General features: G+C 49.3%; 1 protein-coding gene across 1 annotated transcript in view; it reads right to left on the bottom strand.

Annotated features, from left to right (window-relative positions):
* LOC147124143 (paladin-like) overlaps positions 1 to 20143 on the bottom strand; it is a 168899-nt gene that overhangs the window by 124064 nt on the left and 24692 nt on the right. Inside the window, exons 5-6 of the mRNA XM_085982787.1 lie at positions 19929 to 20077; positions 4274 to 4370 (exon numbers count right to left, since the gene is read on the bottom strand). Coding sequence (XP_085838913.1) covers positions 4274 to 4370; positions 19929 to 20077 — 246 coding nt within the window. The remainder of the gene's footprint in view (positions 1 to 4273; positions 4371 to 19928; positions 20078 to 20143) is intronic.

Below are 20143 nucleotides of genomic sequence, written 5' to 3'. Positions count from 1 at the left end.
CGCATGTGGGCCGTGCGGGCCGCCATCTTGGGCCTCCCCAGCCATGTGCGAACCACCGGAACAGCAGCCATTTTGGACGCCACCAGCCACATGGGGATCATGGACGCCGCCATCTTGGACGCCAGCCGGGACGCAGCAGGCCCCCAACACCGCCTCATCTGATACCCGCAGCGACACACCGACCCCTACGCTGGCCTCCGTTACGCTGGACCAAGCGAGACCGCACCAACTGGCCCGGTCCACAATGGACATTAAGGTATATGGTCACGAAACAACCTGCCTTTTTGACTCTGGGAGCACGGAGAGCTTCATCCACCCCGACACGGTGCGGCGTTGCTCTCTCCCTGTCCTGCCTGCGCAGCAGCGGATTTCTATGGCCTCCGAGTCCCAGTCGGCGGACATTGGCGGCTACTGTGTGGTGACACTCTTAGTAGACGGGACTGTGTACGATAATTTTAAACTTCTGGTCCTGCCCCACCTCTGCGCTGCCGTTCTACTGGGGTTAGATTTTCAGTGCCACCTTAAAAGTGTTACGATGGCATACGGTGGACCCCCCCCCCACTCACAGTCCACAGCCAGCAGCTTCCAAACTGCCCGCCGCGCACCAGGTGCAACCTCTCCACACTCAGAGTCACCCCCCCCCCCACTGTTTGCTAACCTCACCCCCGACTGTAAGCCCATCGCCACAAAGAGCAGGCGATACAGTGCCGGGGACAGGGTTTTCATTAAAACTGAAGTGGAGTGGCTCCTGAAGGAGGGGATTATTGAGGGCAGCACCAGCCCCTGGCGAGCCCAGGTTGTGGTCGTTAAGACCGGCGAGAAGCAGCGCCTGGTCATCGACTACAGCCAGACAATAAATCGCTACACCCTGCTGGACGCTTACCCACTCCCCCGCATAGCTGATATGGTCAACCAGATCGCGCAGTACCGCGTCTTCTCGACCATTGACCTGAAATCTGAAATCAGCGTGCCACCAGCTCCCTATCCGCCCTGAGGACCGCCAGTATACTGCCTTTGAGGCAAACGGCCGCATCTATCACTTCCTTAGGGTTCCCTTTGGCGCCACCAACGGGATCTCCGTCTTCCAAAGGGAGATGGACCGGATGGTCGATCAAAATGCGTTGCAGGCCACTTTCCCATATCTGGACAATGTGACCATCTGCGGCCATGACTTGCAGGACCATGACGCAAACCTCGAAAAATTCCTCTGCACCGCCCAACTCCTGAACCTGACGTATAACAAGGAGAAGTGCATATTCCGCACAACCCGCCTCGCCATCCTTGGCTGTGTTGTGGAACACGGAGTCATCGGTCCCGACCCCAACCGGATGTGTCCCCTTATGGAACTCCCACTGCCCCACTGCCTCAAGGCCCTGAAGAGGTGCCTAGGGTTTTTCTCCTATTACGCCCAGTGGGTCCCCTACTATGCGGACAAGGCCTGTCCGCTGATCAAGTCCACCTCTTTTCCCTTGACGGCAGAGGCCCGCTTAGCCTTCCACCGTATCAAGGAAGACATTGCCAAAGCCACCATGCACGCAGTGGACGAATCCATCCCCTTCCAGGTGGAAAGCGACGCGTCCGACTTTGCCCTGGCCGCTACCCTTAATCAGGCGGGGAGACCCGTGGCCTTCTTTTCACGAACCCTCCAGGGCCCGGAGACCAGACACTCCACTGTTGAGAAGGAGGCCCAGGCTATTGTGGAGGCTGTGCGTCATTGGAGGCACTACCTGGCCGGAAAACGATTTACCCTGCTCACTGACCAGCGTTCAGTTGCTTTTATGTTTAACAACAAGCAGAGGGGCAAAATCAAAAACGACAAGATCTTGAGGTGGAGAATCGAACTTTCCACCTACAATTACAAGATCTTGTACCGGCCCGGGAAGCTCAATGAACCCCCGGATGCTCTATCGCGTGGCACCTGCGCCAGCGCGCAGATCGATAGACTGCGGGCCCTCCACAATGACCTCTGCCACCCGGGGGTCACCAGGTTCTTCCACTTCATCAAGGCCCGCAACCTGCCTTACTCCATTGAGGAGGTCAGGACCATGACCAGGAACTGCCAAGTCTGCGCTGAGTGCAAACCGCACTTTTATAGACCAGACAGGGCTCACCTGATAAAAGCCACTCGCCCCTTCGAGCGCCTGAGCGTTGATTTTAAAGGGCCTCGCCCCTCCTCCGACCGCAATGTGTACTTCCTTAACATTATTGATGAGTACTCCCGTTTCCCGTTCGCCATCCCCTGCCCGGACATGACCAGTGCCACGGTCATTAAATGTCTGAACGACCTCTTCACCCTGTTCGGTTTCCCCAGCTATATCCATAGCGACCGGCGCTCATCGTTTATGAGCGACGAACTCCGCCAGTACCTGCTCGCTAGGGGTATTGCCACAAGCAGGACCACCAGTTGCAACCCCCGGGGGAACGGACAGGTGGAAAGAGAGAATGCGACAGTTTGGAAGGCCGCCCTGCTAGCCTTAAAGTCTAGGGGCCTTCCGACCTCCCGCTGGCAGGATGTGCTCCCTGATGCGCTCCACTCTATTCGGTCACTGCTCTGCACTGCCACTAACGCCACCCCTCATGAGAAAATGTTTGTCTTCCCAAGGAAGTCCACATCGGGGACATCGCTACCGCCATGGCTGACGTCCCCAGGGCCGGTCCTACTGAGAAGACACGTGAGGACCCATAAAATGGACCCCCTGGTCGAGAGGGTCGACCTCCTCCATGCCAACCCCCAGTATGCTTACATTGCGTACCCGGACGGGCGGGAGGACACAGTCTCCATACGAGACCTCGCACCCTCGGGGGCCCCAGTAACCCACTACCCACTACCACCCTCCCCCACGATCCAATATCCAACCCCAGCAGACAGCACGCCTGGGCCCCGCGACCCGCTCGACACCCACGAGGACTACACACCAGTGCCCCAGCCTACGCGGGACTCGACGCCGGAAGCTTCACTACCCCTGCCGTCGCCACGTCGATCACAGCGGCAGACAAGACCTCCGGAGAGACTCCAATACACAAACTTTTAATACACTTCACCCCGCCGGACTCATTTTTAAACAAGGGGTGAATGTGGTAAACCACTGTTATACCTGCCTGTGTGGGTGTTTTTATTCCACTGTGTACATGTCTGTACATGCCTCGGCTGACTCCTCCCACGAGTCCAGGTATAAAGGTGACTGCTCCACAGTCCCTCTGTATTCTGGACTGGTCAACCACTCGAGGCACACCTTCATTCTCTTGTTAATAAAAGCCTGTTAGTTACTCGCTTAACCTCAGTCTTTTGAGTAATTGATAGCGCATCAGGGCTCTCCCACAGTCCTAGCCTCCATTCATCCCACAACTAATGCTAGATTATTTGGTCAGTTACATTGTTGCTGTTAGTGGGGTCTTGCTGTGTGCAAGTTGTTATAAATCTCATCATCAAGAAACTACTTATGAAATAACGCTGGACGGCCAGCTGGTGGCGCCGTCCAAGGAGTATAAATACTCGGGCATGGGCCCAGCCTACCAGGGACATTTTGTAAGACAAGGAACTAGTGAAGTACAACTAGACCTCCATGTTCTGAAACAGGTTGATTAAAGCCTTGCTTTATGCTCAAACCAAGTGTGTAGTGAGTTTTATTACATCACAAGTTAGCTGCCATGTTTCCTCATATTGATTATACTTCATTGGCTGTGAAGCTGTGAGACAAGCTGAGGATGTAAAAGGTGCGATATAAATGCAAATTCTTTATTTCCTATAATTCAAACTTCTATCTGAATGGTTCACTTTGTATATGGGTGACAGTTCCTTTATAAATTTGAATAGTCAGTTATCCAAAATCCAGAAAGTCCCAATATCTCTTTTCCAGGAGACACCTTGCTTTACAGATCACCTAAGGCACTCGTGCCGGGTAAAACTCTGCAAACAGAATCTTAGAATAAAACAACACAAGAGACTTGTGGAACTTGTAGAAGAACTTAGGTTGCATTGGGAGTACTGTATGCAGTTTTGGGCATCCCATTATAAGAAGGATATAAAAGCAATGGAAAAGGTGTAACATAGATACACTAGGATGTTACCAAGGATAAATGGATACAGTTACAAAGAAGGACTTTGGACTTTTTTCACTAGAGGTGAGAAGATTAAGGGGTGAGCTAACAGTTGGACACCCCTGACCTAAGAAGCTGTAGATTTTATCATAAGATGACACATTCATATAGAAAGGACAAATACAAGATTACCTCACAGAAAATAATAAGAATACAGAGAATAAAGTGTACTCACCTCTTCAACAATTCTCCTGCCATTTGGAAAGGAAGTGGCATAGCTTTCAACGATCTGAAAGTGACCTTCTTGACCAGAAACTCTTCTCTTTTCACATCTAAGTTTATAGCAATTCAATTGATTATCAATCACTCATTAACATTTAACCATATGTCAACAGTTTATAAAGGCTGGCAATTGAAAAGGTCCAATAGCATACATTATTAGTTATTAATAATAGAATAAACTCACAGGACATTTCTCCCAAGTATGTTCCCTCGAACAGCAGTAAAAACAATTCCATTTATATGAAAGATATATGAAACTAAGTGACGCCAGGACACAATTCATGCATCTTATTTACTAAAGCAGAATAACAGTGGTGTTTATAGGAACAGTAAAAGGCCATTAGGTGCAACAAATTTATTTATTTTTCTGAGATGAACCCTACTCACCCACCTTCCCCCCATATCCCTGAATCCCACCTACCAACCTCCCTATATCCCTGAATCCCACCTACTGACCTTCTCCCTATATCCCTGAATCCCACCTACCGACCTCCCCATATCCCTGAATCCCACCTACCGACCTCCCCATATCCCTGAATCCCACCTACTGACCTTCTCCCTATATCCCTGAATCCCACCTACTGACCTTCTCCCCATATCCCTGAATCCCACCTACTGACCTTCTCCCCATATCCAATCCCACCTACTAACCTTCTCCCCATATCCCTGAATCCCACCTACTGACCTTCTCCCCATATCCCTGAATCCCACCTACTGACCTTCTCCCCATATCCAATCCCACCTACTAACCTTCTCCCCATATCCCTGAATCCCACCTACCGACCTCCCCATATCCCTGAATCCCACCTACTGACCTTCTCCCTATATCCCTGAATCCCACCTACTAACCTTCTCCCCATATCCCTGAATCCCACCTACTGACCTTCTCCCCATATCCCTGAATCCCACCTACTAACCTTCTCCCCATATCCCTGAATCCCACCTACTGACCTTCTCCCCATATCCAATCCCACCTACTAACCTTCTCCCCATATCCCTGAATCCCACCTACTGACCTTCTCCCCATATCCAATCCCACCTACTGACCTTCTCCCCATATCCCTAAATCCCACCTACCGACCTTCTCCCCATATCCCTAAATCCCACCAACTGACCTTCTCCCCATATCCAATCCCATCTACTGACCTTCTCCCCCTATCCAAACCCACCTACTGACCTTCTCCCCATATCCAATCCCACCTACTGACCTTCTCCCTCTATCCAATCCCACCTACTGACCTCCTCCCCATATCCAATCCCACGTACTGACCTTCTCCCCCTATCCAATCCCACCTACTGGCCTTCTCCCCATATCCAATCCCACCTACTGACCTCCTCCCCATATCCAATCCCACCTACTGGCCTCCTCCCCATATCCAATCCCACCTACTGACCTCCTCCCCATATCCAATCCCACCTACTGACCTTCTCCCCATATCCAATCCCACCTACTGGCCTCCTCCCCATATCCAATCCTACCTACTGGCCTTCTCCCCCTATCCAATCCCACTTACTGGCCTTCTCCCCATATCCAATCCCACTTACTGACCTTCTCCCCATATCCAATCCCACTTACTGACCTTCTCCCCATATCCAATCCTACCTACTGACCTTCTCCCCCTATCCAATCCCACTTACTGACCTTCTCCCCCTATCCAATCCCACCTATTCACCTCCTCCCCATATCCAATCCCACCAACCGACTTTTTCCCACGTCCCTCAATCTTTACTCTCTCTGGAAACTCATCTAATCATCTCTTGACCCCCATGTATATTGTCCATTTCAGTGTCCTTCTCTGTTAGTTTATTCAATAACATTACCCCTTGGGTGAAAACATTTCACTTGACTTCCCTTCTTACTTTAGTCAGAAAGTTGTGGGTTCAAGTCCCACTCCAGAGACTTGAGCACATAAATCTAGGCTAACACTCCGGTGCAGTACTGATGTGAATGAATAAGCCATATTTCAGAAAAATACACCATCATATGAACAAAATTCTGATTTTATTAATACATGATATACCGGGTTTAAAAATCTAAAGCCTCAACAACACAAGCTGTGCATAATGGCTTCTAAGATGGGATGGTTTGATAACACAAAAGTGTTAACACACAAGCTTTTGAAATGGGAATTGGTTAAAAATACTAAAACAATGGCCCTATGGAAATAGCAGTTTGGCGCTTCCAGAAGGTCTGGAGTTTGGGAGAAACACAATGGAATGACCCAAGTAAAGTGTTAAAAACTAACACTTCGAACAGGAACACAGAATATTAAAAAACCATGTGCCTTTGTAAAAGTAACATCAAATGAAACAGGAAACATGATATAATATAACCAACTAAGATGGCTTGGAAAACAAACACCCTAGTTGAAGTGTCTTTAATTTACATGTTGTAAATATGATACCAACAGAACACTTTGAAGATATGACTTCAATAGATGCACCAAGCAATCACATGGTTTTTGTATTGAGCTTGGAACACCATGGAGACAGGAGTCTGTGGTTGTAACCAGTTAAGGTGGTTTTAGAATTGAATGGAAGGCCTTCGATAAGAATGGTATCAAAGAGATAAATCTGTAATAACAATTTTATATGATAAGTTTTTGGAACACCTAAAGGTAGAGACATAATTATGCATGCAGCAGCTAAATTGACAGTAAGAATAGAAAAAAAGTCAACAGGAAGATGACTAGAGCTAATTAGCTTACATCAGCAGAAAACATCAAAGGATAAACAACTAAAAAAAGATATAAAAATAGAGCTTTTCAGATAGACAGTCAGAAATCACTGGAAAGGGGCAAAGCGATTCTCTCAACTTCAGAGGCACACTCTGTAAATTTTTAACTCCGAGTCTCGGGGATCAAGGTACTTTGAATTTGATTTTGGTGGATATTCTGGATTAGAATTAAGAATAAGAAATGTAAAAATGTACGAAGTTAAGATTTGAGAATAAGTGTCTCTGAGGATAAGAAGTGTAAGCTATTTGTTTTTGAACTGTTAAAGTTGCGATTGACTCACAAGCTGTTAACTGTATGTCAGCTCTTAAATAAATCTATGGCCTAGAAATTCAGCATAGCCACGTTTGGGGCGCTACAGCCAGGCGTTCGCTTAATTTAGCGCCCAGCGCAACTTAGCGCTACCTTCGCCGATATTCAGTTGCATCGCCCCAAGAGGTTGCTGCTGCGCTAAAGCAGGCAATGCACGACTATCATTAGGCGCTAAGCCGGCGAGCTGGGGCGCAACCACCGAGGGCGGGCGCAGCACAGGTGCGGCGAGTTGCTGATTGAAGGCAGACACACTGGCGCTGGTCAGCTATTAAAGGGGGAGGGTGGATTTGTTTGGCTGAAACGCCCTGCACACTGCAGCCCTGAATCAAGGCCTGAACATAGCTGCTTCAACAGTTCAACGCCCACGACTATGGAGAAGGCTAGGGAGCGCGTGCAGCGCTTCAGCGAGGGTGCCCTGAAGGTACTGGTTGGCGCAGTGGAGCGCAGGTGGCTTGTCCTCTTCCCTGATAGTGGCAGGAGGCCGCTGCCCAGCGAGTATAGAAAAGCCTGGAGGGAGGTGGCAAACAGGGTGACCTCCAACAGCATGGTTGGCAGGACTCCTGTGCAATGCAGAAAAAAGTTCAACGACCTCACTCGGGTTGTCAGGGTGAGTACCCTTTCCAGTATCCTCCTCATCCCTGCATGTGCACCTCACTTTATGGCCAAAGGGACCTGAAAGCCCCAATGCCCAGCCCTCATCCAGCAGCTATGGGACTCTCATGAAAATCACTTGCACATTCAGCACTTTAGACACTGTCAGGGCTATTCCACCATGGGAGGCAGTGCAGGCAAGATGAGGGCTTCACACTGTCAGGGCTATTCCACCATGGGAGGCAGTGCAGGCAAGATGAGGGCTTCACACTGTCAGGGCTATTCCACCATGGGAGGTAGTGCAGGCAAGATGAGGGCTTCACACTGTCAGGGCTATTCCACCATGGGAGGCAGTGCAGGCAAGATGAGGGCTTCACACTATCAGGGCTATTCCACCATGGGAGGCAGTGCAGGCAAGATGAGGGCTTCATACTGTCAGGGCTATTCCACCATGGGAGGCAGTGCAGGCAAGATGAGGGCTTCACACTGTCAGGGCTATTCCACCATGGGAGGCAGTGCAGGCAAGATCAGGGCTTCACACTGTCAGGGCTATTCCACCATGGGAGGCAGTGCAGGCAAGATCAGGGCTTCACACTGTACTTAGAGGCCGTACTTTCTCTTGCAGGGCAAGCTGGCCCACAACCGCAGGCAGCAGCGACAGACCGGAGGAGGCCGTCCAGACCTCAAGCAGCTCAGCGACCTGGAGCAGCGTGTGGAGCGCATTATGGCAGGCCAGTTGATTGGCCCCGTCGCCAGTGGAGATGCCGACCCTGTTCTGGGCACCAATGGTAAGGTCACCACCTCTTTGACCTCTCTCTTTCTACTTGCGCCTCACACCAGCATCCTTTGCCACTATCGAACCAATGCAGTGCATAGCAGCACTCATGCCTCCCTCGCTGCTGCCCTGTCCTCACTCTAAAGCAACTCTTGTGCCTCCCTGCTTTCAGATGGTGAATCGCCAGGTGAGGAGGCGAGCCCTCAAGCTGGCAATGTGTCTGATTCTGAAATCGAGGAGGAGGAAGAGGAAGCCGGCCCATCAGTGACACCCTCAGCCAAGGCAGCCCATGGCCATGATGGGGACATGTCTTCCCTGGAGGGGAGCAGGGGGGAAGGGTCTGAGGAGAGTGAAGCTCCGGGCCCAGCGGGCTGCAGCAATGCGGGAGGGGTGGGGAAGCTCGGTGGCCTTCTCCCCGGAGGGAGAGTCTGGCCTCGAGTCCTGCTATGGTGAGCGCGGAGGAGGTGCGGCTCCTTGCTGAAATGGGCACCCAGGCTGAGCGCAGGCACACTGAGCTCATGGCTGCAGTGGCAAGGATGCCTGACTCCATAGAGTCACTGGCAAGGAGTGTACAGGAATTCGGGGCAGCACAGGCCAGGAGTCTGCAGGACTTCGTGGCAGCACAGGCTAGGAGTCAGCGGTACTTCGCTGCATTACAGGCGGCTTCCAGCCAAGTGCTCAGTCGTGCCGTGCATTCATTGGCTGGTCTCATGCAGACACAGACCAGGGCCACACGGGCACTAACTGCTGCCACCCTCGCTGGATCGGCCAGGCATCGACGGGGCCCTCGCCGCGCCGCAGCAGCCCAGCAGTCTGTGTTTCAGCAGATTGCTGCACATGCTGCAGTGCTGGCCCGTGCGAGTGCCAGTGTATCAGTCGACCAGGGAGTGCCTGTGCTCTGTCAGGTTGGCAGCATTCCTGCAGCGAACACTGTCACTCCTCCATTGCAGCTGCCACCACCTGTAGGACAGACTGCTGCCACCCAAGCAGAGTTGGAGCAGTCAGCAGCCGGCCCCTCCAGGCCCAGAGCTGGTCCAGGCCGACCCCCAAGGACATCTGCCGTCTCACCATCTGACCCTCAGCAGCCTTCACCCACCCTTGCTGCAACCACTGGGGTCCCATTGAGGAGGAGCTGCAGGGCGGGAAGGGGCCACTCGCGGAAGCGAGGCAGATCACCCTCGCAGGGGAAAAAGTAGAAGGTGTAGCCAAATGTTTTTTTTATATATGAGGCTGAGAAGGTTTTTTTTATATATGAAGGCCGAGACAGTTGTGTTTTTTGATATATGAAGGCCCAGACTGTCGTGCTTTTTGATATATGAAGGCACAGACTGTTGTGTTTGTTGATATATGAAGGCCGAGACTGCTGTGATTTTTGTTATATGGAGGCCCAGACTGTTGTGTTTGTTTTTTATAAAGGCCGAGGATCATGGTCATTTTTGTTTAACTGCTTTTTTCATTTTCTGAAGGGTGGGAGAGCCAGTTATGTCTCTGACTGTTTTTTGGGGGGCTTCTCTGAATTCGTTTGTCATGCAGAAAGGGCACAGAGTTTGCACAGTAAAAAAGTTTCTTTAATCGCATTGTCCATGTTTGCTTTTGGAAATCTTTGTTGCCTTGACCGGCTGAGGGCTTGTGGAGTGGCTACATTCATCTTGTTTCATTGGCACAAGCCATTCCCTGAGAGAGGGCCTAGAACCGAGTTGCAATAAGCCGCCGACGGACGGCCCTTGTACTTTCTGCCTCCCTCCCGTGCTGGTCCTCCTCCTCCTCCTCCTCTAGTGGTCTTCCAATGTCCGCTGGTAGTGGCTGAGTCCTGAGGATAGCCAGGTTGTGCAGCATGCAGCACACTACAACGAAATGGGAGACTCGCTCAGGCGAGTACTGTAGGGCTCCCCTGGAACGATCCAGACAGTGGAACCGTTGCTTGAGCACGCCGATTGTGTGCTCAATGATGTTCCTGGTTGCTTGATGGCTGTCATTGTATCGCTCTTCAGCAGGGGTGCTGGGCGCACGGAGTGGGGTCATCAGCCAGGTGCAAAAAGGATAGCCTTTGTCCCCGAGAAGCCATCCTCGTGGGTGAGCCTGGGCTTCGAAAATGTCTGCCACAGAAGTCTGGCGCAGGATGAAGGCATCGTGGCTGCTGCCTGGAAAGCGGGCATTGACAGCTAGTATGAGCTGCCTGTGGTCACACACCAACTGGACGTTGAGCGAATGGTAGCCCTTCCAGTTGCGGTAATCCTCGGCATTCTGTAGAGGTGCCCACAAAGCCACATGCATGCAGTCAATGGCACCATGGACCATGGGGAAGCCCGCTAATACTGCAAATCCCATTGCACACTCTTGCTGCTTGTCCAGGGTCATGGGGAAGGAGATGAACTGACGTCTCCTTCTGAAAAGGGCATTGGTCACCTGGCGGATGCAGCAATGTACCGCAAACTGGGAGATGTTGGCAATGTCCCCAGTAGCGGATTGGAAGGAGTCGGTGGCATAGAAGTTGAGAGCCACCGTCACCTTCACTGCCACCGACAGAGACGTCCTGCTCCTCAGCTGTGGCTGCAGATCTCTGCGAAGCAGGTGGCAGATCTCAGTGACCACCTCCCTTCTGAATCGCAGCCTCCGAACACACTGCTCCTCAGACATGTTCAGATATGAGAACTGCTGGCGGTATACCCTGGGTGGGTAAGGCCTCCTGTGCCGAGGCCTGTTGGCCCTTCTCCGTCTGGCCATGACTGGCACTCTCGCACGGCGTCTCTGAGCCCTTTGAATGCAATGCAGTAAGCCAACGTTTCCACCCATGGCAGCCCCCATTATATGTGGCGACTCAAGGCTATGGCACTGAAAGTTAAATCCAAGTGCAAAGCTCTGGCCTGAAGCCAGAAGTACCTGTGTGAGCGCTGAGTCAAAGCAGAAAGCTCTCTCCCTTTGTCTCTCTCCAAATATCCGTCTCTCACAAAGAAGGAGTGGAACAAAATGGCTGCCACTTATACTGCAGGAGGAGTCCCCTTTAATTAGCGCCCCCCGCGCCCCGCAGTGACTGGGAACCGTTCCCCTCTACCAGTCGCTGGGGGCGCCAGGCGCACAGAAGGGCGGCGTCATTGAAGTTCCGGTTCGGGGCGCACCAAGGGCGTTGCACCATGAAATGACGTCAGGATCTGCACGCGCAGCTGAGCGGGCGCTGCGGTTTTACGCCGCCGCTAAATCTTGAGTGAAGTTTGCGAGAGGCGCAGATCGTGCCGCGCCCGGGCGCTAGCCGCTTAGCGCCCCACTTCTCCTCCTCCTAAGGCGCTAGCGGCTGGCGCTAACAACTGAATTTCTAGGCCTATATATTTTTAGAATTGTCTCAAGTAGTATTTCTGTATCAATCTCGCAAACTAAATTTCTGTACACTCTTTTGTGAGGAGTTGCTGAATTCTGGGGGGTATTCCGAACCCTCATAATATCCGGAAGGTTACAGTCTAGTTAAACTTACTAAAAGTGCTATCCGGAGGACGGCAACATCTTCACGTCGTTCCTTTCCTTTAGGGAGAGATAGTCATAGAATCATACATAGAAGATAGGAGCAGGGGTAGGCCATTCAGCCCCTCAAGCCTGCTCCGCCATTTAATGAGATCATGGCTGATCATCCAACCTTTAGACCCAATTAAGCGTCTTATAGAATTCGGCTATCTTTAACTTTAGTTGAAGGTGAACGTCTGGGGAATACGCCTGATCTGGGGTAGCCCGAAAAGGGCTAGGACTAGTAATTATCCCTTCACTGAGGGGGTGCTGCACTGTCGGAGGTGCTGTCTTTTGGATGAGACGTTAAACCGAGGCCCCGTCTGCTCTCTAAGGTGGACGTAAAAGATCCCATGGCACTATTTTGAAGAAGATCAGGGGAGTTATCCCCAGTGTCCTGGCCAATAGTTATCCCTCAATCAACATCACTAAATCTGGTCATTATCACAGTGCTGTTAATGGGAGCTTGCTGTGCGCAAATTGGCTGCTGCGTTTCATACATTACAACGCTGACTACACTTCAAAAGTACTTCAGTGGCTGTAAAGTGCTTTGGGACATCCTGAGGTTGTGAAAGGCGCTATCTAAATGCAAGTCCTTCTTTTCTTTTTTACTTGTAACTTCCTAATTTTAACTTGTGTCTCCGAGGATTTGAACCCTTCACCACAGGGAACAATTTGCCGGGATCATTTTCATCATTCCACTTCAGAATCTTGAATCTTTCAATCTCCTCTTCTCCAAAGAAAACAAATTCAGATTCATTAGCCTTTCCCTAACTTTAAGTTCCTGATATCCAGAATCATCTTTGTTGGTGCCCTCTGACCCTCTGAAGGGCTACAATAGCCTTATGATGAGGCGACCAGAACTGTATACAGTACTCCAGATGGAGTCTGACCACCACCTTATCCAGTGACACCTGACACCACACATTTGCTTGGTATTCATGTACTTGCAGGAAAGTTTAAGCTAAGTAATGTTTTGACTCTTTAGTCTTTCTTCTTATCTTTGTACGGTAGCATAGCAGTTATGTTACTGGACTAATAATCCAGAGAATGTGAATTCAGTTTTAAAAATCTGGAAATAAAAAGCTTATATCAGTTGAAGTGACCATGAAGCTGCTGGATTGTCAAAAAAAAACATCTGGTTCACTAATGTCCTTTAGGGAAGGAAACTTGCAGCCCGTTCCTGGTCTGGCCTATATGTGACTCCAGTCCCACACCACCATGGTTGACTCTTAACTTTCCTCTGAGGTGCCTAGCAAGCAAGTCAAGGGCAATGAGCGACAGGTAATAAATGCTGCCATCAGTGTTTTTAATCACATGTTGTCATACAGCAGTCAGGCTGCTTGAAGCAGTGTGTGCTGCACAGCTGGAGAACGCCAATGCGATCAGGAGAAAAAGTCAGTACAATGGAGAGCAGGCGATAAAGACAAACACTGAAGAAAGAAATGATAGCAGGCTGCAGAGAGAATAATGGCAGCCAGGAGTAGAGGCGATAAGGGATGATTTTAACTACCTCCTCCCGGCGGAAATAGGCCGGTAACAGGGTTAAAATCGCAGCGGTGATTACTGCCTATCCCCGCCAACTACCATATTGCCTTCGGCGTTTTCATGGGCAGCCCAGTCACCTGCCTGATTCAGACAGGAGCCTCATGAATCTATGCAGATCGGGGTCCTATGACGTACATAAGACCCTGACGCAATTTTAACGGCCTACTCAGTGGAAGGTGTTCAAATTATTTTTGTGATGCCAGATGTGCCATACAGCTCAGACACAATTCGAGTGTGTGCAAAAGAGCAATGGGTGTGGGCAGTGCTTGCATTGGTGCCTCCCAGAGGATCTGGTGGTTCCCAACTTAGGTTTGTGCCATGCTTGGTGGGCTCTACAAAGAAATGTGAGGAACACACTCACCTTCCCCTTGATAGCGACACACCCTCTCCGACTTGCAATCTGGTACAAGAGACCTGGGTGACTGCACAGTCTGAGACTGAGACTGCCCTCCATTCAGCTGGCACCTGTGCTTTTACTGGAGGGTGGTCTGCAGTCTCAATTACAACCACCTTCCTTTGGTGAATTTCCTGTAGCAGGATCGCACTAACAATGACTTGTGTTTCTCTAGCGCCTTTAATGTAGTAAAATGTCCCAATGCGCTTCACAGGAGTGTAATCAGACAAAAATTGATACCAAGAGCAAAAGAAAGAGATATTAGGACAGGTAACCAAAAGCTTGGCCAAAGAGGTGCGTTTTAAGGAGCATCTTAAAGAAGGAGAGAGAGGTGCAAAGTTTTAGGGAGGGAATTCCAGAGCTTCGGGCCTAGGCGGCTAAACATATGGCCACCAATGATGGGGCAAAGGAAGTGGGGCTGCACAAAAACAAAGTGTTGGAGAAACACAGAGTTCTCTTTGGGTTGTAGGGAGGTAGGAGGTTACAGAGATATAGGAAGAAGTGAGGCCATGGAGGGATTTGATTACGAGGTTGAGAATTTTGGACCGGGGGCTGATATAGGTCAGTCGGCAAGCACAGGGGTGATGGGTGATGGATGAGTCAAACTTGGTGCGAGTTAGGATACAAGCAAGTAGAGTTTTGAATGAGCTTAAGTAATGGAGGACGGAAGATGGGAGGCTGGCCGGAAGAGTATTGAAATAGTCGAGTCTGGAGGTAACAAAAGCATGAATGAGGTTTTTAGCAGCAGATGGGCTGAGGCAGGGTCAGAGATGGGTAATGTTATGAAGGATCTCTTCAGCATCAAAAAGAGCAATGCTAGCAGGGTAGATAAAGGGGAACCGGTGGATGTAGTATGTTTGGATTTCCAAAAGGCATTCAATAAGGTGCCACATAAAAGGTTATTGAGCAAGATAAGGGCACATGGGATTGGAGTTAAGGTGTTAGCATGGTTAAAGGATTGGTTAAGAGACAGAAAACAGAGAGTAGGGATAAACGCGTAATTTCCAGATTTGCAAGCTGTAATTAGTGGGGTGCCACAAGGATCAGTGCTGGGGCCTCAGCTATTTACAATGGGCCAGAAATTGGTGAACGGGGCTTGCAGCCCCGTTTCTGCACTTACCCCGCGCTACTGCCGATCAGCTCCAGGGACGCCTGGAATTGGTGTTTCCAGAAGAAGAATCCCGGGCAGCGTATGACGTCACGCCGCCCAGGAGTGCAGCCAGCACGAAGCCAGGAGCGTGCAGTGCAAGTGAGACACGCCCCTTGAGGTCTCAGTTTCACTGGACACGCCCCCAATGTTTCTGTCAAGCTGCTTTGCTTTTTTACATGCAAAGCAGCAGTTTAAATAGGTTTTTGGAAGTTTTTTGAAGATTTTGGTAACTTTTATAAACTTTTTAAAATGTTTACATTATTTTGAGTAATCTGAAGTAGTTTTAAACAGAATTAAAGCAATTTAAAGACTTTTAAAAGCCCTAAAAGAATTTTTTTAATTCCATTTATTTATTTAGCAATGTCGTCGTCATACGTGTCTTCACACTGTTCCCTTTGGGGAACTGTATGAAGTGGTGGAAGGATTTATGGCCATGATTAACGCTCATTCCGTGACCGTAACCATCTTTGAACCAGGCATTAGGGCGGTTAGTCCTATGGCGGGAGGGTTTTACGGGCTCCCACAAGCTATACAAGGAGGGGGGGCCACCCACACCCACGGACGCAAATATCCCACTGGATGTCAACCCAGAATTTAGAGCCGGAGCTCCGACTCCACTTGCCGGGACTGTCTGGAGCGGGGTTCGAAACCCTACCCTGATCTGGCCCAGCGGCGGGGATCCTACCGCTATGACAAAGGCCCAATCCGATTAGCAACGTGAAATGGCAGCATAGGGCTCCAGTCACGGGGAGGGAAAAGGCACAGGAAACATATGGGTGTCACCTTTTGTGCGGAGTGGGCCTTTTGCGTAGCAGTAAGCATCCCCGCCGCTGGGCCAGAAGGAGTAGGATTTTGAACCCCACTCCAGACAGTCCCGGCAAGTGGAGTCGGAGTTCCAACTTTAAATTCTGGGTGGACATCCAGCGGGATACTTGCGTCCGTGGGTGTTGGTGGCCCCCCCCCACCTCAGATGGGTTGTGGGAGCCCGTAAAACCCTCCCGCCATAGGACTAACCACCCTAATGGTTGGTTCAAAGATGGTTACGGTCACGGAATGAGCGTTAATCACGGCCATAAATCCTTCCACCACTTCATACAGTTCCCCAAAGGGAACAGTGTGAGGATACGTACGATGATGACCTCTTGCGCAATGCACCTCCTTGGACCCTCAGTCACAGATGCGAGGGGGCAAGTCGTGCAATTGTTAAATTTTTCATTTTATTGACATGTAAAATGTTGGCCCAGTAATTCCCTTCCAACTGCGCGAGTACGGTCGGGGTACTTACGCATCTGGCCGGATGAAATGCCAGTTTTCAGCATGCACAGTGCTTTTGGGGAAAACCGGCATTTCCTGTCCTCTGAACGAAGGGGTTCAGAGGCAGAACGCGTGCGACTGCACAGGCAGCGCGTGCGCAGTATAATTCGCCGCTTTCATTACTGCTTTCAGTGAGGTCAAGTCCTTACAACTTACACATGAAAAAAGCATGGGTACAGTTGCTCCAGAGGCTGCGGAGGAAGATATTTCTTATCGTGGAGCTTCTGAAAGTATGTATGTCTGTATATATTCCTTTGCGTGTTATGTATATATTCCTTTACTTATGTGTATGAATGTATTATTTAATTATGACTTTCAGAGAAAGTAACTTATTTGAAAATCATAATTAAAAACATACATTCATACACATTAGTAAAGGAATATAAAACATACATACATATATGTAAAGGAATATATGTGGACATACATACATAACTCATTCTCACATTCCATTCACACAGCCACAATTGCTCCTTCTACCTACCGTTCTGAAAACCCTTTTAAAAAAAAAAAATTTTAACTTTAAAACTTACTTAAAATTTCTTAAAATAACTTCCCTCCCTTTCCCAAACAAAAATATTGCATTTCAGAAGCTCCACGATAAAATGTTTCTTCCTCCGCAGCCAATGAACCACTTTACACTTGCTTTTTTCAAGTGTAACTTCTGAGGACTTACCCTCACGGATTTCATGAATGAAATCTACGAAGTTCACTGCGCAAGCGCTGCCTGTGCAGTCGCACGCGCTCAAGGTCTGGAAATGCCGGCGTTCCCCGCATGCGCTGTTCATGCTGAACGCCGGCATTTCCAACGGCCAGATGCGTGAGTACCCCGAGCGCACTCACGCCTTTGGCCGCAAATTTCTGGCCCAATCTTTATTAATGACTTAGATGAAGGGATCAAGTGCAATGTATCCAAGTTTGCTGACGATACAAAGCTAAGTGAAAAAGTGAGCTGTGAGGAGGATACAAAGAGCCTGCAAAGGGATATAGACAGGTTAAGTGAGTGGGCAATAAGGTGGCAGATGGAGTATAATGTGGGGAAATGTGAGGTTATTCACTTTGGTAGGAAGAATAAAAAAACAGAATATTTTGTAAATGGTGAAAAACTATTAAATGTTGGTGTTCAGAGAGATTTAGGTGTCCTAGTACAAGAAACACAGAGAGTTAGTATGCAAGTACAGCAAGCAATTAGGAAGGCAAATGGCATGCTGGCCTTTATTGCAAGGGGGTTGGAGTACAACAGTAAGGAAGTCTTGCTACAATTGTACAGGGCCTTGGTGAGACCGCACCTGGAGTACTGTGCACAGTTTTGGTCTCCTTATTTAAGGAAGGATATACTTGTCTTGGAGGCGGTGCAACGAAGGTTCACTAGATTGATTCCTGGGATGAGAGGGCTGTCCTATGAGGAGAGATTGTGTAGAACGGGCCTGTACTCTCTGGAGTTTAGAAGAATGAGAGGTGATCTCATTGAAACATACAAGATTCTGAAGGGGATTGACAGGGTAGATGCTGAGAGGTTGTTTCCCCTGGCTGGAGTGTCGAGAACTAGGGGGCATAGTCTCAGGATAAGCGTTTTAAGACTGAGATGTGGAGGAATTTCTTCACTCAGCGGGTTGTGAATCTTTGGAATTCTCTGCCCCAGAGGGCTGTGGATGCTGAGTCTTTGAATATATTCAAGGCTGAGATAGATAGATTTTTGGACTCGAGAGGAATTAAGGGATATGGAGATCGGGCGGGAAAGTGGAGTTGTGGTGAAAGATCAGCCATGATCTTATTGAATGCAGAGCAGGCTCGAGGGGCCGTATGGCCTACTCCTGCTCCAAATGTTTATGTTCTTATGCTGCCCACAGGTCTCCGCTGTGCCTTTGTGAACAATTAAGTACAGAAAGATAGAGCTTGCGTTTATATATAGCTCCTTTCACATACTTAAAATAGCCTGGAGCTGATTTTTGCAGCAGCTGAGTTTCCAACTCACCTCACCACCAGCCTGGCCAAAACCTGCCTGGAGTTAAAATTGGGGTGGAATTCCATTTCCAGTCCCACTATGGGGTGATCTGCCCTAGTTCAATCTGGGGCTTAATCAGAATTTCAGCCTTGCTTTCTCCACCTGGATGGGATGTATCTGGCACCTAAAGAATGCTGCAAAATTATGAGCTACAAATAGCAAATAATTGACCAGTATGGCCAACTGTGGACCCATTGAGCAAGCCCAGGAGAGAGGGGAGAAGATCCCTTTCTCAGTCTGGCTGATGCCTTTCATACAATACACAGGGGACAGGTGAGGAGAGAAGTAGAAAGCAGAGGGATCACAGCAATCACAGAAACCCCACAGTGCAGATAGAGGCCATTTTGGCCCATCGAGCCTGCACCGACACATATCCCACCCGATCCCCGTAACCCCTACACCAACACATATCCCACCCTATCCCCGTAACCCCACGTATTTAATCCCCCTAACACTAAGGATCAATTTATCATAGCCAATCAACCTAACCCGCACATCTTTGGACTGTGGGAGGAAACCGGAGCACCCGGAGGAAACCCACGCAAACACGGGGAGAATGTGCAAACTCCACACAGACAGTCACCCGAGGCCGGATTCGAACCCGGGTCCCTGGCGCTGTGAGGCAACAGTGCTAACCACTATGCCACCGTGCTCATTTAGAGAGGAAGTTCCAGAGAGGCTGGAGGTCTGTCACTAATGGGTTGAAGAGAGGGCAAATGCACAGGAGGTCAGAGTTGGGGGGACTGAAAGACATGGGAGGGGGAGGGGGGAATGTATGCTGAGACAGGACAGAAATATGTAACACACAAAATGCACAATTCGCAGTTTCCCAACAGTTTACCATAGTTATTGGGTTCAGCAAAGGAGATGAGCGATAAACAGTACACAATAAACCATTTCACCTTGTTCTTTACTTAGCCGGTAACACATCTGAATTGCACGGTGCTCTCAGAATGATTGTTCAGAGGTTTCAAAAAAGTGTCTCAATTGGATTTTGTAGGACAATACTGCAAACTCAAGAGATGTTCAAATTCTGTCAAAGGTCCAGTAACTGTGGACTAAGTCTCTGCTCTGGGTGGAAATGGCATATTTGGAGATATTGGAAGGATCTCTCCTGTAATTCAAAGAGTGTGACCAAATCTCCGCATTTATTATCAGTTTGTAAACTCAGGTTAATGAGGATTCTAAGACATGTATAAAACGGTGTGCTCTTCGATTAAAGAACAGAAACTGTACAACTTCATGTTTCAGTCATTATTTTGTTCAGTGTTAGCCCGTCTCAAATGCCTTACCTTTCCGTCTGAGGAAATGCTGTCCTGTGAGCTATCATCAGTGTGCCTATTATCATTCCAAGATTGGAGCGTCCCACTCCCGTTTGACAGTTAAAGAGTAGGGCAGGAGGTGGCTTGGGACTGTCCTTGAAGATGATGCTTGGGCACTCCTGGGAAATCAGAACATCAAATAACACAGAACAAGGCAGACACCAGAACTAGCAAAATAAAAAATC

This window comes from Somniosus microcephalus, chromosome 1 (genome assembly GCF_052327205.1).
Source record: "Somniosus microcephalus isolate GS21.2 chromosome 1, FLI_Smic_1.0, whole genome shotgun sequence".
Lineage (NCBI taxonomy): Eukaryota > Metazoa > Chordata > Chondrichthyes > Squaliformes > Somniosidae > Somniosus > Somniosus microcephalus.
Note: the sequence above shows the minus strand (reverse complement) of the source record. Positions and strands in the feature narration are given on the sequence as shown.